Here is an 18927-nt window from a genome sequence, read left to right as displayed (position 1 = left end):
GTTCCTGTTTTTGGATCCTGAGAGTTTTTGTTACAGTTTGTTACCCTACGTGAGTTTTTCGTTCCTGTTTGGCTGTCTTTGTTTATCCCCTGTATTTTACCCCATTGTGGGTTTTTGTTTTGTGTTTATTAAAATCTTTTGTTACCCCGTACTGCTGCCTGCATTTGGGTTCTTCTATCACATTACGTTTCGTGACACTAAGGAATTAGTAACTGTAATTTAATAACATTTCCCTCAAAAGTAAAGTAAGTGATTACTCTTATTTTTTCTGTAATTTATTTACAGTTACTTCTGATGTAATTGAACGAAATACTGGTTAATGTATACAATAGTGGAATTGACATTGAAACTCAAACTTTTCAATTAATAACTTTAAAATGCATGCATTAATGTATCTTTATCACATTTTTAATACTTTAGTCAGTCAATAAGAGTACTTATGAAGTTTTATATTATTTATTTTAATGAATTAAGAGTCGTTTCACGTCTATCCCTGAATCGCTTAGCTAATCAAGGTTGATGTAGGATCTTGAAAGTAATTAGCAATAAGTAATTAAATAAGTTTTGGAGAGAGTAATTTGTACAGTTATTTAATTACACTATTGAATATGTAATTAGTAACTAGTGATTAATTACTTTCTCATAGTAACTTACCCAACACTGACCTAAAGTGAACCATGAATTCCTGAATTCATGGAAATTTGTGACACATATCAGGAAGAAAAGAAGCAGATAAACATGATTTATGCACCAGAGTATTCCAAGAAAAAAGAAAAGAGCAGGGAAATTCATCCAGGGCTCATTAAACCAGCTGATGACAACTTCAAGTGTCTTTAAAGTAACTCCTCATCTATTACCTTTAACACAGAGGAAAAACCCAAAGCAGATGTCTGTCAGTCTATAGCAGAGAAGAGCAAAGTCCAAAGCATGAGTTTATGTGTGTGTATCTGCGTTTGTACACCTGTGTTTCTCATGCTCCTGTGTTTATCTGCTTCTCTATTCTTATCCTGCGCAGAAACAGGTGTGTAGGGTAGATCTCATAGCACACAGGGCAGGAACAGGTAGTTGAGGGAGGCTGAATAAAAACACAATATGGAATCATCTCTAAAAAACTGATTGTGATGTTTTTCTCTCTTGTCACTCGGAACAGTATCTTTGGTAAGAGTGGCGACTGTCAACCAGTCTGATAAACTCTGTGACATCGATATAATAAGATAGAGAGTCAGAGAGCAGAACTACATCAAAGACCAAGAATGTTTTTCCCCCGGTGTCCCTAAAATAAAAGGAAGATGGGCCTCGTCATCCTCAGAGCTGGCAGAAGGTCTGACAGTAGCGTGTGAGGAAGGCCAAGTTGTGTTGCACATCAGTCTTAAGGGGGCAAGTGTCTGCGGCTTTAAATGCCCCTGTCAGAGAGGACTCTTTTAAGAATGGATATCACCTACTGAGCATCAAGAGGAGAGCCAAGGATATCATGGGATTGGAAAAGAAAAGGAAGTTGCTGCATCAGTGTCGACGGCAGTCATATTTTACTATCATTCAATTCATTGCAATGCAATGAAATAACGCAAAACCAGATGATGTACGAGTACATCATCCACGTACAACAGAAGATTTTAAGACGAAACCGCATTTCACTGATAAACAACTTCTTAGAAACACTTAAGCTGGCACAAAGTATACAATGCACAAAAGCAAACTGCCGCGAAGATGAAGCGACAATTACAGTTGTTCTTCTTGGAGAAATGAATATCTCTCTTTGACAGGAACATGCATATATTTAACTAATGACTAACCACTGAAAGCTCCCGCCAACTCTGTCTCCAGTGTAAACAGATCAATTTAATGTTGAGGAACAAACCGTCGAGTCTTGAGTCCTCGCATTGCACTTTTACATAATGAACTACTGTAAAAAATGAAACTATTATCCACGCAGATGAGATAGAATGAAGCATATATTTCTTGTGAGGTTTCACAGCCTTCCTTTTGTCAGAAATTATAAAAAATATTATAATTATATAAATGATATCTTGAAGGTCTGTGCATATTTAACTGGCTACAAGGACACAAAGCCCCTTGCGAGGTTTGTAGATTTAAATCGATATTATTCCTAATGTATGTCATGGTAACATCATTATCCACATTTTAAGGACACTGATTTTAAGTTTACGATTTTAAGATTTTAGCAAATAGCTAAAACATTTGATGCATGTGTGGTGTGCAACATGACTGTTTTGTCTCCGCTGTCATCCGTCAACCCAGATTTTTTGTCTAACGGTTGTTATGACATAAATGGAGATGAGAATCTGTTTAAAACCCTCTTGCATTCTCAATTCAAACAGTGACTGACAAGAAAAAACTACATTTGTGACTCTGGATCACAAAACCAGTATTAAGTAGCACGGGAACATTTTTAGTAAATGACAAAAAAACATTGTATGGGTCAAAATTATCTACTTTTCTTTTATGCCAAAAATCATTAGGATATTAAGCAAAGATCATGTTCCATGAAGAATATTGTAAATTTCGTACCTTAAATATATAAAAACTTTATTTCTGTGAGTCGATGGCCTATCACAGTGTCCCTGATTAACAACTTCAAAGCCAATTTCTCAATATTTAGTTTTTTGCACTCTCAGATTTGTGAGTTTTAAACAGTTGTATCTCAGCCAGATATTGTCCTATTCTAACAACTCATACATCAAAGGAAATCGTATTATGCATCTTTCAGATTATGTAAAAATCTCAATTTCCAAAAATTGACTCATAAGACTAGTTTTGTTGTCCACGGTCGCATTTTGGCAACTCCATGCAATTCAACCTTAAGAAAAAAAATCCAGATTTAGTAAAGACAGTAAATATTTTTTTTGTTTTGAAAGCATGATTGCCCGGGTAAGTGAATTGTAACATCCATAACAGAATTGTCACATCCATAACGGTCCATAGTTTATATGAAGGACAATCCCTTCTCCATTTGTTGGGTATTATTGCTTCTGGTATGCACATGTTAATTCCAAGAAATACAAAGATACATTCTCAGAGTTTATTTTTCACATTTTGTGACTCAAAAAATGTCAAATCCATGTGTGATAGTGTGTAAAGAACAAATGTAAGTGGCACGTGATGACCGAAACCCCAATAGCTCTGAAAATACCAACTTAAACTTCATATACAATGTACTTCAACTGTACCAGCAGTAGACTTCAACTGAAAACAAACACTCACGCAATAAAACCACTTTTACAACTCTAGAACTGGGTCACTTTACTTCTGTGCGTCAAGCACTTAAAACTCATGTTCAACTTAAGTCAAGACAAAAGACGAGCAGAAAACTGTCACAGCAGCTGGCTCAATGCACTCATTGTGTAAATATAGTAACAGCAACATAGCAAATCAACCACATAAGCATTGTAGACGAGACAGCGCGCATATGTTTATACGGCAAACCCGTTCATACCGAGTCAAACGCACAATATTTGATTAAAAAAGATAACTCACCAACTGAAACGTGCACAGAAATATGAGGGTGCATCGTCCGCTGCAGCACCCCATTGTGTTAAAGCGATATATCGTGATCCCGAATATAAGCAGAAAGTACTACACGAACACAGAGAAGCGAGTCAATCTCTGTCCGACACAAAGCGCCTCCATTCTCATTGTTTAAAGCGGGGCGTGCAAAGTGTGAGGTGAACACGGGCTGCCCAGTGCGCGAGACCCGCCTGTGAGTGGAGCAGAAAGAAAGAGGGAGAAGAATGGGGTGGACGGGGCAAGAGGGGTGGGGGGTGGATAAGGGTAGGGAAAGGGGGGTGTTTAAATCACTCGTATGCAAATTACATGGCTGGTGTTTTGGTTCGTTTAAATCCTGAAACGATTTATGCAACGTTTCTGTTTCACTCAAACGTGTACAGTACAGCCTATAGTTAGTTTTTTTATCATTTTGTTTATCTACAAATATCATCTGAGACAATATCACCTGACACACGTTAATAGAAATAAAAGAGATTGTTCTAATATATTTGTTATTTTTTCTTTTATGATGCTTTTATAAAGCTACCACAGTTTTAACTATGGTTGACATGGTTAGTGGCACCTATATTTATTCATCGTGCTGCTTTATTAACGTGTGATGTATTGTTTTGATTTTGTGCAGCGCTTTGAGAAGGAAAATCTAATAATATAGATGTATTATTATTATTTATTTTCAAGAAGTTCATACCGCAAAGCAAACGCAGTCAGTCTGTGTACACACGTGAAGACGTGAACATTGAAATATAAATAAAGTCAAAGCGCCACCTGCTGGTTGTGATTCAAAACCTCACCTTGATTCAGCGAGACAACAAAAAGTGGATTTTTCATTCAACACATGTCCAGTGGCCAATTCATGTTAGATATTGTAAGAAAGTTCAAGTTTAAATACAATGACACTTCTAATCTGTAGTACACTTTTAATGACCGAATAAATAATTAGGACTTTTTCATCAATTTGTAAAAACAAGCAAACCGAAGACACATTTGTTACATTTAATACATAATAAACATATATTTTTAAAATAATTGTCTTTAGGATTCATGTATGTTTATTTAAACTGTATTGACCCGAACGGAATCATTTACTGAATTTATATAGCGCTTTTTACAATTTATGCTTCGTAAACAATGAAAATTGTAAAAAGCGCTATATAAATAAAGTTGAATTGAGTTGAGAAACATCTCCAAATCCTTTATTTTTTTCTCCATCACTCCATTCATATTCCATTCCTAATGAATAAAGTTTAATACGGTCAAAACTTAGGTTAACCTCACACATTGAAAAACACGATTTGTGTTAACAATAAAGGATGAAATAACTTTCAAAATCTTCCATTCACTGTCAATTGCTCTGTGCGAACCCTTCTTGATCCTTTTTACAGTCTGTGCTGATTCATTATAGAAAAACCTTTAAAAGCTGTTCCTCCCCGTGCTGGTCAACTCTTTCCTTTCTGTGAACATGAAGCAAAGTGATGAATCTTTTACACACAGAGGCCGTGTTGCTATAGAACACTTCACTTTCCATTACATCACTGTACCCTTTGATTCCCCTCTTAAAAGCATCCCTCCAACATATACACACACACACACACAAAGTGCTAAAACCAAACCTCTATAAATAGTAATGGGGTATATTTTTGAACAGGAGAACTGCAGATACTGTTCTACTATTACTTATTCATAAGTAGAGATTCATGTACTTGCTTTATTGTTAATAGATTTTGCTCATTATTTTCTACAGAAAGAATAAAAGTAATGTAAGGTTTAAGCAGAGGGACCCTAGCACAGAGATGAATCATATTTGTGGCCAAAAAAACACCACAAAGCATCCAATGGGGTAAAAAACCACAGTCCCAGACAGTCTAGAAACATTGACTGCAATCTTTAGATTGGGAAAGATCAGCCAACATTTACAGTTAAACAGCAACTGTGGCAATAATGTCAAATTGTTTTATACTGTACTGTATCCTGGAGGGTCTCCTTTTCTCCAGCTCCCTTCTGTTAAACGTGCTGGTGTGCGCTCTGCTAAATGGAGGGTCAGAGCTTTGGAGCTTTGTATTGTATGCCATTTAAACAGTAGCTAATGCAGACTGACAGGCTGGTCAGCAGACGAGACCTGTGCCGTGAGCCAGACGTAAATAAAGACTACAATGAGACCCAGACAAAGGAGCGTAAAAGCTGTTGGCAATCTAAAGAGTACTCAGAGAAAGTGAGTTGCTCATTGATTATTTTAGTGGGAATCTATAGCCATGAAACTGCTCTCTGGGAAACATCGGCAACATATGGATGAGTGTCAGATAACATCTTATAACTAACAAAAAATTTATCTTTTGAAATGTTGCATGTATGCATATAACGGCATTGTTTAATAAAAGCCATAAAAGGATACAACGTGTTTTCATAGAACTACTTTAACAGAACAATAGCAATAACAATGTGCGGGTAAACCATACGAGCCTTTCTTCTGTGAATGACAATAGGGGCCTGTGTTGTTTGGTTACCAATGTTCTTTAAAATATATTTGTTTGTGTGTGTTGTGCAGAGGCAAGAAGGTCATGGAATGACATGTGAGTTAATAAATGAGGACAGATTATTTTTTTGGGGTACACTATCCCTTTAAATTCCCTACAATCACATAGGCTTATTAAAGGGATAGTGATGAACACAGAGAAATATATTTGAAGGAATGATTACAACCAGAAGGATTCTGTCCTCCATTGTCAACAATAGTAGGAAATAATACAATGGTGGATAAAAGTGCTCTAGAACTGTTTGCTGTCCTACATTCTTCAAAATGTTTTCTTTTGTGTTCAACTCAACAAAAAAAAAACGACAAAGTAATTCTTCCTATGGGAGTCTATGGGGGGCAAGTTTGGTTGGTAATAAGCATTCATCCAAATATCTTTCTCTGTGTTCATCAGAACAGAAAAACGTATACAGATATGGACCAAGTCGAAAGTGAGTAAATAATGACAGAATTTTCATTTTTGGGTGAAGTATCCCTTTAAGCATGTATAGTACAAGGTAATACTGCGATACACACTAAATACATGTAAAGTGTAACTGCTTTATGTGATTACAAGTATTCATTCCGGAAGCGAAATACAAAAGAAAAGAGTTATATAGTCCAATGAAGGAATGGATGAAGTACAATAAAATAAACTTTAATATTCTCAGAGGGGCAATTACATTTTTGGGATAATGGAGTATACAAAGAGACGTAATACACCATTGCATATCCGGTCTGTGTTTGGTGTATGTCAGTCTGGCTAGGTGCTAGTAATACAACAATTTATTTTTTCTTTATTTTATATTTGTATTATTTTACACATTTTATAAATTAAATTTAAACTACTCAACAGTTAATTATAATTTGCAGATAATTCTTTGCAAAGGTCTACCGGAAGTAAAGTTTGGGCCACGCAACGTTTATGTTGTTAAAGCTGAAATCGTCTAATACGAAATATTTATATAAAATGATTTTTAAAAACATTAAAAAAAAAAAGCCATTAGGAAATAACTATAAAACACAAACTATGAAACTAATTCTGAAATCGTAACAATAGTGGGACTAAAATAGTCAACATTAAAACAAAGCCTAATTTAAACGTAACTCTGTCAATATTGAGATTTCATTTTCGCTTTGTCTTACACAACAGTCTTCTATTGTAACACTTTAATTTACATTGGGCTTCCAATAGAGGAAGTCATTAGTTTCATGAGTTTTATATCCGTTGGGTGGCGCTGAGCGGGTTCTCGCAGATGGAGGGCTGATTCTCCATCACATGCTCCATATGCCAGAAGAAAGTGAGCGATCGTCGCTTCCTCTGCTGTCTCTAAACTCAATCCAGAGTAGGCGGCACTGACTGCGCTTCACACCAGATGATCTAATAGAGAAATACCATCCATGATGCCCGGTCTGTTCCTCCGTGCACAAGAGAAGAGCTTATGAGCTTTTCATCTCTCTTATGCGAGCGGTAGAGTGTATTAAGAGGATGGAGATCCTGCGCGCAGCATCCGTCTCTCTGGCTTTGTGAAACGCACGGTAAGGGCGCATCGTGTCTCCATACAAATGCTTTTAAAATGTGGATCACAGATAAGGTGAACTTGGAGACGGGTGTTTTTCATCTACAGATACGTTTAATGTATTGCACGGAGGAATGTTGATCTGAACTTTAACATATTTTCCACTTTATATAACAGTCATTTAACGTAGGCTACTATTTGGTTATGCACATGAAACGTTTCCTAGACAGTCTTAACAGGTCTACAAGCATAATTAACTGTGTGCTGAGATCTTTTGGAGTAGACTTGAGAATATTGAATGGGTGTTCTGAGCTCATATTGATGTCCTTATTGATTCTGTTTTTTCTTGAGAGGGGCGGTGAAAGGAAGGGAGATGATGGCGAGAGTAAACTAATGAGGTTAAAGTGTGTCCTGAATGAATTTCTCATTTTCCTCCATCATGTAAAGTACCTATGTGTACTTGCATTTTTGTGCCATGCCAGTGCTATGGGCTGCCATGTACATTGTTACCATGTTTTTGGACATGTTTTACAGTAGACGGTCAATCAATCCTTTGGTAAAATTACCAATGGTTTTATTATGGGAAAAGTGCAGTAGCCATGATATATTTCGGCTGATATTTTTGTATAAGCACAGTTTAACTTCAAATGTCATAGTTAATCTAGAGTAACTGTATTAAAAACATGTAGTCTTAATACAAATAAAAACATGGTTACAAACGGAAGACCATTATTCATTTTCATAAAGGATTACACCATAAATGAGAATCATACAGTATGGCAGTATATATTAATAGTACAATAATATGAACATCTGATAACATTACAGTTTTTTTTTTTAAGGCAGAGTAGGAAAAGTCTGCGTGATGTTAATTCGGTGATGAAACATTTCCATTCATAGTGTCTGCAATTAATGGTGTGATCCTTAAGTGTCAAGTTATTCTAGACGCTGCAGGATAGACTTCATTCAAGCAAGAAAGTGACTTCACACCCCGAGCTTATGTCTCCAGTGCATGCTGACCGAGAAACTGCTCGAGTCTGTCCAATATAGTGAATATGGATGAATGAAATCCTCTTACTCTGCAGCTCACGCTTATAGTGCGTTTGAGAGAGAGAGACCTGTCAGAGACCTGTCCTCTTTGTGTGGATTAAAAAAAATGTGTAGAAATTTATGTTGGGTTGCATCCTTTGCGGATCATTTGCTTCAAACTGCAAAATGCTGATATTGTTTAACCATTGCCATGTCACTGCAAACTGAAAATGCTGATTGACGACTTTGAAGTTTAGTTGTAATTTTGCTTTTAACTAATGTCAGCTTTGGATTGGAACCAAAGCTTATTGCTCACCAAACATTAATAAATATATCGTTGCCTTCAGGTGGATACCCCATTTTTCCAAACTGCAACTTTACAGAAAAAAAGCGCAGTAGTTTTTGAATCATTAAACAATATGTTGTCAAAGTTGGCAAGACCTTTTAATACATTTTTATTGATTAAATATTTGCAAAACCAACAGAAAAATATGAAGGGTGATAGTAAAGTATATACAATATGCAATATAAACAAAAGTAATTATTTTTGAAAATAAATGAAAAATGGACATACTAACTTTCCAAGGTTTAATGTTTTCTATAAGACATAGCTTAAAAAAATATATATTTTTTTTACGTTTCTTGCCTAGTGCACCATGCAAAGCAAGATCTGCACAGGCGCACCCTTAAAAAGCATGAGTAATCTGGTCTCTCTCTCTTTCTCACTCACACATACACTTGTGCAATCTACGTATACAATTAACTGAAAGCATTTCCAATTCATCACGCTCTTTCTGCTTTTACAACTCTTACAACTTTTAAAATCCATCGAACAGCCTCAGAACGCTTTCTTGAGTTCTGGTTGACTCTTATATATAAAACATGCCACATCCTTACAGACAGTATTTTTAACCACATGGCTGGAGTCTGTGTTGTGTAAAGTGACAGACTGTCACACTGTAGCAGCGGGATCCAGACACCAGCTCGCTGTGGGTTAGACTTAGTGTTACAAAGGTACTCGAGTGGGTCAGTTTGCACGCTCTGTCCGTTTTGTACAGGCGCTCTCCCCTGTGCGGCGTGCAGGGGCGTCGGCTTCATATGCATGCGATGCACTCCTGCCACTGTTGATGTCAAAGTGGATTCAGGATCAAGTAACGCTCGCAGCTTCTGTATCTTAAGAAAGAGGAAGTGAGAGAGAGGGATGGGGGAACGAATCGTCCCCATGGATTAGAGAGGAATATGTGTGACCGTCGGGAAGGGGAGGGTTTAGGGCAGCAGATGCAGTGACTGGATAAAATGTCCTTAATAATTAACATGACAGAGCAAGAAAAGACCAGGGAGGAATAGAGATGAGAGGGAAGCTGCGATCGAAGGGAAACCCACAAATGCAGCATATATCAAGATTACAAAGAGTGGTCGATGTGTGACATGAAATGACTGACTTTGTTTAAAGGTACAGTTGGCCTTAAAATTAAAATTCTAGCTTAATTTATTGGCATGTTGTTCAAAACCTGTATATGACTTTTTTCTGGAACACAGAGGAAGATATTTTGTGAAATGTCTCAGTTGTTTTGTGTTCATACAACAGATGACAATGTGGGCCAATGCTGTTTTGTTATCAACATTCTTAAAAATATCTTCTCGTGTGTTCTGCATAAGAAAGAAAGTCATATAGGTTTGAAATGACATGAGGGTGAGCAAATAATTAAATCATTTTCATTTTTGTGTGAACTATCCCTTAAAGTGTCATGGGATTCCTGCCAAGATCATGGCGGGTCAGCTTTATTTTAGAGTTTTGGAGTGAAACTTATGCAACAAATACATGGTTCTTGGGCACCATCGTATGGTAGTCAATTATGGTAGTCAAAAGTGCCCCAGAACTGTTATACTACAAACATTTTTCTAAATATATTTCGTTGTTTGCCCAGTTATGTTAGTTAAAGGGATACTTTTATCCAAATCTGACTGGTTATAAACATTCTTCTAAATATCTCTGTGTTCAGCAGAACTAAGAAATTTATACAGATTTTGAACAAATCAAAGGTGAGCCAATCGTGGAATTGGAATTATTAAGTTTTATCTGAGGACTGTTCTGAGTAGTTTTTGAGATATCGAGCATTAAAGTTTATGGATTTCATATGGCAAAAATGATATGAGGAAAAAATCTCTTTTGTACATGAGACCCTTAATGTTTCAGAAATTTGTAAATGTTTTTTTTGGAACCGGTTAAACGCAGATAGAACCTTCTGATTCTGAAAAAAATAACTTTCGGTTATATCTACAAAGCATTCATTCAAGCATTACATTTTCAAGAAACACAAACAATTTACTAAGCACTTTTGTTAAAACTTGAAATAGTGTATAATGATGTGTAAAAAAGTACATTTACATGGTTTTTCATATTATAGGACAACACTTATTTCATATTATAGGATGCTTTTTCTTGTTCAAGATAAGCATAAAAAGCCGTGCTTGTATCGATGTTTTATCCACAGAAGGTTGGACCGATCAAATTTCTTTTTAGAGATGAGCATGGCTGAAAAAAATATATATTTTGTTATTGTTGTAATCAAGACACTTGACGTTGTTGACTATTTGGCATTAACTGCATTATGAGAGTCTTGTAAACCCAGCAGGTATTAGGAAGATAGCGCTCCTGGCTAGTGCTGTGTCTATAAATATAAAAATAATCTCCTCAACAAAACAAAAAATACTGTCGTTTGAGCTGCTCTCGTTGCCAAGAGTATCAATAAAACAGTCAACCTTGAGGTTTCTTTTAAACATTGTTTCCTCAGATATTCCTGCGTCACTTAGGGGTCTTGTCAAATGACAAGGAAAGCTGTGTGCATTCAAAGTGCTGATTGGCTCTTGCTAATAGAACCTTATAGCACCAAACTATAATTTAATTTTTTAGATAGAACCTTTTTGTTTTCTTAGAAAAAGTCCCAAAATGCACACATTTAAAAAACAAACATGACATAATGTCAATAAGTTGTCACAGAATAAGAATATGTGAATGACTCGATTTTGACCAAAATGTCAGATAGAACCTTATTACTAATCTAAGGCGATGACAGAATTTTCATTTTTGGGTGAATTATCCCTTTAAAAATGGTCTTTATTCTTTATTTACTTGCCCTCATCTAGTTTCAAACCTGTCTAAGTTTTATTGTTGCGTGGAACACAGAGAAAGATATTTGGAATTATATTTGTAACCAAACAGTTGTGGGTCACAATTGCTATATAGCGCTTTTACACAGAAGGAGTAAATCTCCTCAAGCACCACCTGGATGACGTGATGGCAGCCATACTGCACACCAGCTTATTGGTGGAGAGGAAAGAATGATGAAGCCAATCAGTACATATGGGGATGGTTAGGGTAGGGTGACAGTATAGTTTCTCCATCAATGTATGGGGGATTAGGACCTATACAGACCACAGGGTGAGCATCCCCTACTGGCTTCAGTAATACCTCCAGCTGCAACCTCGTTTTTCCCAGGAGGTCTCCCATCCAGGGCTGCATCAGTCTTGGGCTACAGGGTGATATGGTTGCAGACGAAAATGAAACTATTATGGCAGTCAATGGTGCCCCAGAACTGTTTGGCTTCCCGCATCCCACAAGATGTCTTCTACAAAGCAGAAAAATGTTTACATGTTTGAAACAATATGAGAGTAAAGGATGACATCATTTAAAAGATTGGGGAAACTATACCATTTAGGCAGTTATGATAGTTAAATAAACGCTAATATAATAGTTCAAAAAAATCATTAAAACCCCTTTTTGGTGTGTCTCCCTCAATAAATGGTGGTTACTTTTAAGCAGAAATGGTTGCATTCAATACAGTAGATTGCATGAAATCAAAATTGACCCTGTTTATATTTCTAATGCACACTGGTGTTATTGTGAACATATCATTTTTTCAAAGGAGATAATTTTTTTTTGTCTTGGTTGGCCTCTTTTGCTTGATGTCATGAAATCCTTAACATGTTCAACACTTATTCAAGTTTCTTATATATGAGCATTGAAATCCATGGATGCCATTTTCCATGCACATTTTCAGAGACATAAAAATGTACTTATTTAAAATACATTTACTACATAAACACTAAACCTATATCAAGTTTTATACATGATGCCCCAGATCTTAAATACATCAAATACATTTTGGGTTAATATATTTAGTACTGTTTAAAAATAATGTTTTTGGTTGAACACCCTTTAGTAAATATGGCACTATTAAGAGAGTACAATATAAAGAAGGCCGTTTCATGTAGACTTTTGTGTTTTTTAATCCTGCACTTGGCTCCTGCTCGCCGCTCAGCCTAAAAAGCAGGATTATATTTACCTCCGATAGGATTTACGCTGTTGTTACAAACCAGAGAACCAAATGATGGTGCTATCTAGAGCCATTTTTCTTAAAAGAATAGCTCACCCAAACAGGTAGATGTCATCATCTATTTCCCCTCATATTACCGCAAAACCAAATGACTTTCTTTCTTCTGTGGATCACATGAGGTGACATATTTAAGAATAGCTATTTTTAATATAATGAAAGAGAAGATCTGAAAAAAAGCACTCCGATATAAGTCAAACAATTCTGAAGCCATACAATATCTTCGTGTTGTCATAAATCAGTCAAAAATCTTTATTTAAATTAATAATCTCATGTTTTTGTATGCACCAGTCCTTGTTTTTGTTTTAGTGCACTTTGGTGATATTCTTTTGGAATTTAAAAAAAAGTTCCTCCTATGACATCACATTTTTTGCATACTTTATTTGGCACTTTATATTAAGAGCAAACCACCCGCAGGTTTAACCCAACATAGCTATTGAATGACCTGCATGCGTTAGACTCATCGACATCATCTTCCTTCTCTTGATTGGTGGAAAGGCCTTGACCCGGGGAGCTGCTCTCTCGTTTCTTTCTTTCCACTGTGGATGACAGAAAGTGAGATTCATTTTGCCATTGCTTTTATACAGACGGACAGGAACCCCCCATCTATTTCTCATCACTGGCTATCATATGATCAGGAAATAGGACTGGGCTGCATCAAACTCAATAGGCATTTAAGCACTTAGCAGTATTTCGGGAGCCTGTTGTGATACGCATTAGACTAACAGGCTTCATCCATAACACTACACAATATTGATTCATTTCCTCGGGGCGAAAGGCGTAATAGCCTTTATCTATTTTCACTCCTTATCATCCGTGTTGCCTAATCACTTTGACTGTTCTCCGCCATTTAAATACCAATGGCGTAGTCTCCAAACGGTAACAAAACACAGACATAAAACATTTGAGTCTGTATACGTGTGACGTAAAATGGATTTACTTTTGCAACATTTTGCGAATGAATAGGTCAAACTGGTTTGCGATTATCACTTACTGTTATGATGCCCAGATGTCATAACAAAATAAAAAATCTGTCACCATTTACTCAGCATCATGTCATTTCAAACCTGTATGACTTTCTGTCTTCTGCGGAACACAAAATATATGTTGATGAACGTTGGTAACCAAACAACATTGGCCCTCATTGACTTCCATTGTATGCACACAAAACCACAGAGACATTTCTCTAAATATCGTCTTTTGAGTTTCTCAGATTAAAAGTCAAACTCGTTTTAAACCACATGAGGGTGAATAAAAGATGGTAGAATTGAGATTTTTGGTCAATAAAGAAAAGTGTAGATCAGTCAACTAGGAGGGACGACACATGCATATTTTTCGCCGTCCCATTGATAGGACGAATGTCTATTGACCTATTTTCTAGTATGATCTGAGATCATCTTTCCTTGTCCTCTTTAAGTCCTGGCTTGTGGTCTGGGTAACTCATCGTAGTTACGTCGGGTGTTAAAGTACACGACAGGAAAAGTGCAGCGTGCTTGTGATGTGCAGAGCATCCGCCCCGAAACACACACCAGACCCAGCCACAGATCTGTGTTTGTGAGAGATTTCATGTAACGATGGAATACGCTTTACTAAATTTGGAAACGTACGACAGTGTTTTGCAATCTTTTTGTGTTGCTGTGTGTACACCCACCCTATGGCCCTATCATTAAATCTCATGCGCCCCTTCACAAAAAGTGTTTCTGTCAGCTCATATAATGCTGCATATCATTCAAAATAAATTCAAAGTCATATTTTATCTTCGAAATAGAAATCCTCCCAAACACCTCATCTGCTGATGTTGCGTCGCTGAAAGCATTTGCACTCGTAAATTTGTGTCGAGTATGTTTCGTGCATTACGTCATGCACAGAGCGGTTCAAAGACACTCTCTTTAATTATTCGGATTTTCCCCGCACAGATGTCCCACAATGCACTGTTTCACACCCTATAAGCACTGCATGAGACATCGACAGAGTTTACGGATGAGCCTTATGCCCCCTTACAGAACAGTATAGCGGATCCTTCCTCCGTCTCCACTGTCTGCTGTGAAGCCAGACAACGCATCGATTCGAGTCATTTAACCCCCATACTGACTAATCTAAGACATTTGAGCACAAAACAGCGAGTGGAATGACTGGATTTGACTTTAAAACAAACTATGAACTTATCGAGCGTTTGGTTTGCTGTGTTATGATGTCACAGTTAAACTGAACCATGGAGACAGAGATAAAGACATTGTGGAGTTTATTTTTAGTCAGTGTTTACAATCTCGACACTGATGCTCTGGCAAACGGCAACTGCATTCTTATCAACACCTACACATTGTTGTGAGTCTCAGCGTTCTGCACTTTGCCAGGAGGTGAAAGAGCGTGTGTGGTAGGAAATCAGTTGCGTTGTTCAAAGACTCTGTGGTCTTCCATGTGAAGAAACACACGCTAGAGCACAGTGACGCACACACACACATCCAGTACTGTCCTCTTTTACCAGTGTGAACTAACAGCAGACTAGTGCTGCTCTATTTTTAGCAAGAGGCTGCAAAAAGCGAGCACATATGTCGAAACGGAGCTTGGCGTTGTAGCACAGTTTGATATATCTGATACCTGTTACGTACGCTTGAAAATGAATCTCGCACATTCAAGGCAATTATAAATGATGATGAGATGTTATACATTCACGCCGATGTTTATCAAAAGCTTGAAAACAGGTGTCTGTGAAATTGTGTGTTGCCTGGGAATAGAACCCACAACCTTGTCAGTTGAGTTACAGAAATCTTAAATATATCAAAAATAAAATTTCCTCATTTGCAAGCCCTTACTATTGATTTTCATGGACACAAAACCACTGACACATTTCTCAAAATATCTTCTTTTTGTTGTACATGAGAAAGAAATCCAAATGGGTTTAGAATTAAACAATGGTCAGTGAATATGACAATATGCTATTTTAAGGGAAACTACTATCCCTTTAAGAGTACTCAAAACTCCAAGAAGCTTCTTTAAGATGCTGCTGTCGTCAATGATGTTAATAAATAGCTGCTTATAATTTGGACTGTTCAAGAAATCTTTTATTTAATTGAAGCAGGTGAGGCTGTTGTAATAAAGGTTTGAGGATGAGAGAGGTCTATTTCTGGAGTTTTTCTTTGTTAAATTAATTTCGTTTATTTATGCATGCACCTCCACATGAAAGCATCCCACAGTCCCTAGTGGAACTCATGAGTTCTGGAATGAGATCTCTCTCTCTCTCTCTCTCTCTCTCTCTCTGTCTTTCTCTTGCTATTCCTTCAATTCTGTAGTTTGTGCCTTTTCCCCTCACAGATGACTGAAAAGGTCACTGACCGTGTTTATTCCCAGTGAGGTTGTGTTTTATTGGACATGATGAATAGATTTGTGTCGTATCGATTTCTCCGATCAATAGATGAAGTGTTCACAGAACTACAGAGAACTCTAATGAGATTGTTAGTAACCCAATTAGCCCTAAAACCAGCTCATGAATTATGCAAGAGGTTATGCTTGGCTCACCATATCAAAAATAAACTAAAAGCATTATTATCAACCTGATTAGCAGTGAGCGAGCTCGGTAAATGTCAGTCATCGTTAGAAGTTTCTAGACTTCTGATGCAAATTGACCTTCATGATTTATTGAGCTCAACGGTAAATTCGGTCACCCCAATCAGTATATTTGCATTAATGGAAAGAATGGAGGGCAACGTTATATTTTCATGACTGGAGCAAGACTTTAAAAACAGCTCAGGGTTTTTACTGTCTTATTGCGATCTGCTGAAGTTGATGTTAAGCTAAATAAGCTCACACATATGGCTGCAGTCATTCTGAAATGTCATGTCGTTTTTTGCCATAAATCATTATTATTAGTCACCCTTTATATGTGTCACTGGGGTTTGCAAATATTTTACCAATCAAAAGTATTAAAAAGTGCTTGTCAACTTTGACAACATAGTATTTAATCATTTAAAAAGTACAGTGTTTTCCAAAAAAAGTGAATTTAGACATCTGGAGTTTGGCAAGGACAGCGCTGTTATACTTGTTTCGTGCATTATTTAGTTTAAATATAGACTATTTATTCATGTCTAAAATAGCTGTTTTCACATTGGAATTGCAAACAATACTTAAAAAAACGTATACAATACATTGTACTACGTTCAAAATTATATAGTGTTATTATGTCATATAATTATTAGAGATGTACCGATATATCGGCAGATGATCACTATCGGCAATCAGCCAATGATGAGTGCCGATATGTCCTGTCAATCAAAACAGGACAGGAAAATGCAATGAATTTGTGCTCTGTATATAGAAAATGTTAACAAACATCACCAGTTTGATGTTCAATAATAATAGTCATTATATGAATTAGTAACATTCAGAAAGTTAGAAAATATTAATTTAATCAGCAGATATGACTATGCGTAATCGGTTACGGGTATCGGTGGAGATATTTAGGATCAGAAGTTATACATTAAAACTAAATATTTATTATGTTGAGTAATCTTATCATCAAGAAATTGTCTTAGCATCTCGTGATCAAATTATGAACATACATTTCTTCACAGCTTAGGAGTTTCTTGGTCAACTAGCTTCATCATAGATAGAATATTTGAAAGAGGGACAAAAAGGCATGAAAAGAAGGAGATTAAGGAAAGATAGGATGTAAAGTACAGATGAACAGTTGGTCATATTCACCTGGGACTCCATTTTTCATAACTCTGTCAGGCGTAAACCTGCTCGGGCTTTCAAGCACTGTAAAATCAATGAGCACACCATTAACCTGTGATCGCAACTGTTCACCTCACTGCTGCAGCCGAGAGTTCATAAAGGCATGTGTGAACACTTCACAGAGCAACAGACAGAGTGACAGTCCAGTTACAAAATACAAATATACTGAAGAGATTAAAAAGAAAATCAAGCAATTGAAAAACATTAAAACCTGTTACCTGTCGGAGCCCTTTTTGAACCTACAGATGAAAACTCATATTGGAACTAAAATGGCGGAAACTCATGAATTCTTTGGAATACAGACTTACGGTTGGTCTCGTTTGAAAAAGGAAAAGTGGCTGATTATTGCTAAAAACAAATCACACTCACACAAAAAATTTAAAGGTATGTTGTTAGGTTTATTGTAAAAAATAAATTAAAAAGTTTACGTTTTTCTTCGATTAAAAAATACTTAAAAAAAATACGGGGCACAAAATGACAACAAAATATCTAAGCACACTCTTTATAAAAAAGAATCAATTACTCTCCCTACATAAATTATTTAAAAAAACACAAAAGAAATCTGTATTCTAGAGTCTTAGACCGTACCAATGATATATAGTTTGTCATGATTCTATTAGAAATTACATGCACAATATTGATGTAAACTTAGGTGTCCCGTAAACGGAACGGGTGACAGTAAACAAAAGCTACCCTTCAGACGACTTCAGAAATGTCTCCTAACTTATACATACGGTACTCATTTGCTTGACTTTGATAAATGTCTGTTTACCAGCAATTTCCACACAATGGTAATATTGTATCTGAAATAAATACTTACATTTACATTTACATTTAGTCATTTAGCAGACGCTTTTATCCAAAGCGACTTACAAGTGGGGTAGGTAATGGAAGCAATTAGGACAGCATAAGTACAACAAAAGCATAAGTGCAATTAAAATGAAGACTAGTCTCATATAGCCTAACACAGTATACGTAACCATTCACTCATTCATACATTGAGTTGAGTAGAGAAGAAAAAGAGTAGAGAAGAAAAGAGTGGAGAAGAAAAGAGTCAGAACAGATCAGTCAGATGTTGGCGGAAGAGATGTGTTTTCAGGCGTTTCTTAAAGATGGCTACAGAATCTGCAGATCTTGTAGCAGCGGGCAGATCATTCCACATAGGTGGAACAGATCCGGAGAAGGTGCGCGAGAGAGATTTTTTACCTTTATGGGATGGCAC

General features: G+C 36.5%; 2 protein-coding genes across 4 annotated transcripts in view; one reads left to right on the top strand and one right to left on the bottom strand.

The window, feature by feature from the left end:
* Positions 1-3733, bottom strand: part of nkain4 (sodium/potassium transporting ATPase interacting 4) — a 48843-nt gene extending 45110 nt beyond the window's left edge. For both annotated transcript variants that reach the window (XM_056733343.1, XM_056733345.1), the window contains exon 1: positions 3496-3733. In XM_056733343.1, coding sequence (XP_056589321.1) covers positions 3496-3549 — 54 coding nt within the window. In that variant the 5' untranslated portion in view covers positions 3550-3733. The remainder of the gene's footprint in view (positions 1-3495) is intronic.
* A 3609-nt stretch (positions 3734-7342) lies between these two features.
* The window catches only part of LOC130408953 (uncharacterized), a 43196-nt gene continuing 31611 nt past the window's right edge, over positions 7343-18927 (top strand). Inside the window, exon 1 of one of the 2 annotated variants that reach the window (XM_056732480.1) lies at positions 7343-7570. The gene's annotated coding sequence lies outside the window, so the exon portion shown is untranslated. Of the gene's footprint in view, positions 7571-9906; positions 10034-18927 lie in introns of those variants that run through there. The other variant, XM_056732481.1, reaches the window with a different exon arrangement.

Source organism: Triplophysa dalaica, chromosome 20 (genome assembly GCF_015846415.1).
Source record: "Triplophysa dalaica isolate WHDGS20190420 chromosome 20, ASM1584641v1, whole genome shotgun sequence".
NCBI classification, from domain to species: domain Eukaryota; kingdom Metazoa; phylum Chordata; class Actinopteri; order Cypriniformes; family Nemacheilidae; genus Triplophysa; species Triplophysa dalaica.
Note: the sequence above shows the minus strand (reverse complement) of the source record. Positions and strands in the feature narration are given on the sequence as shown.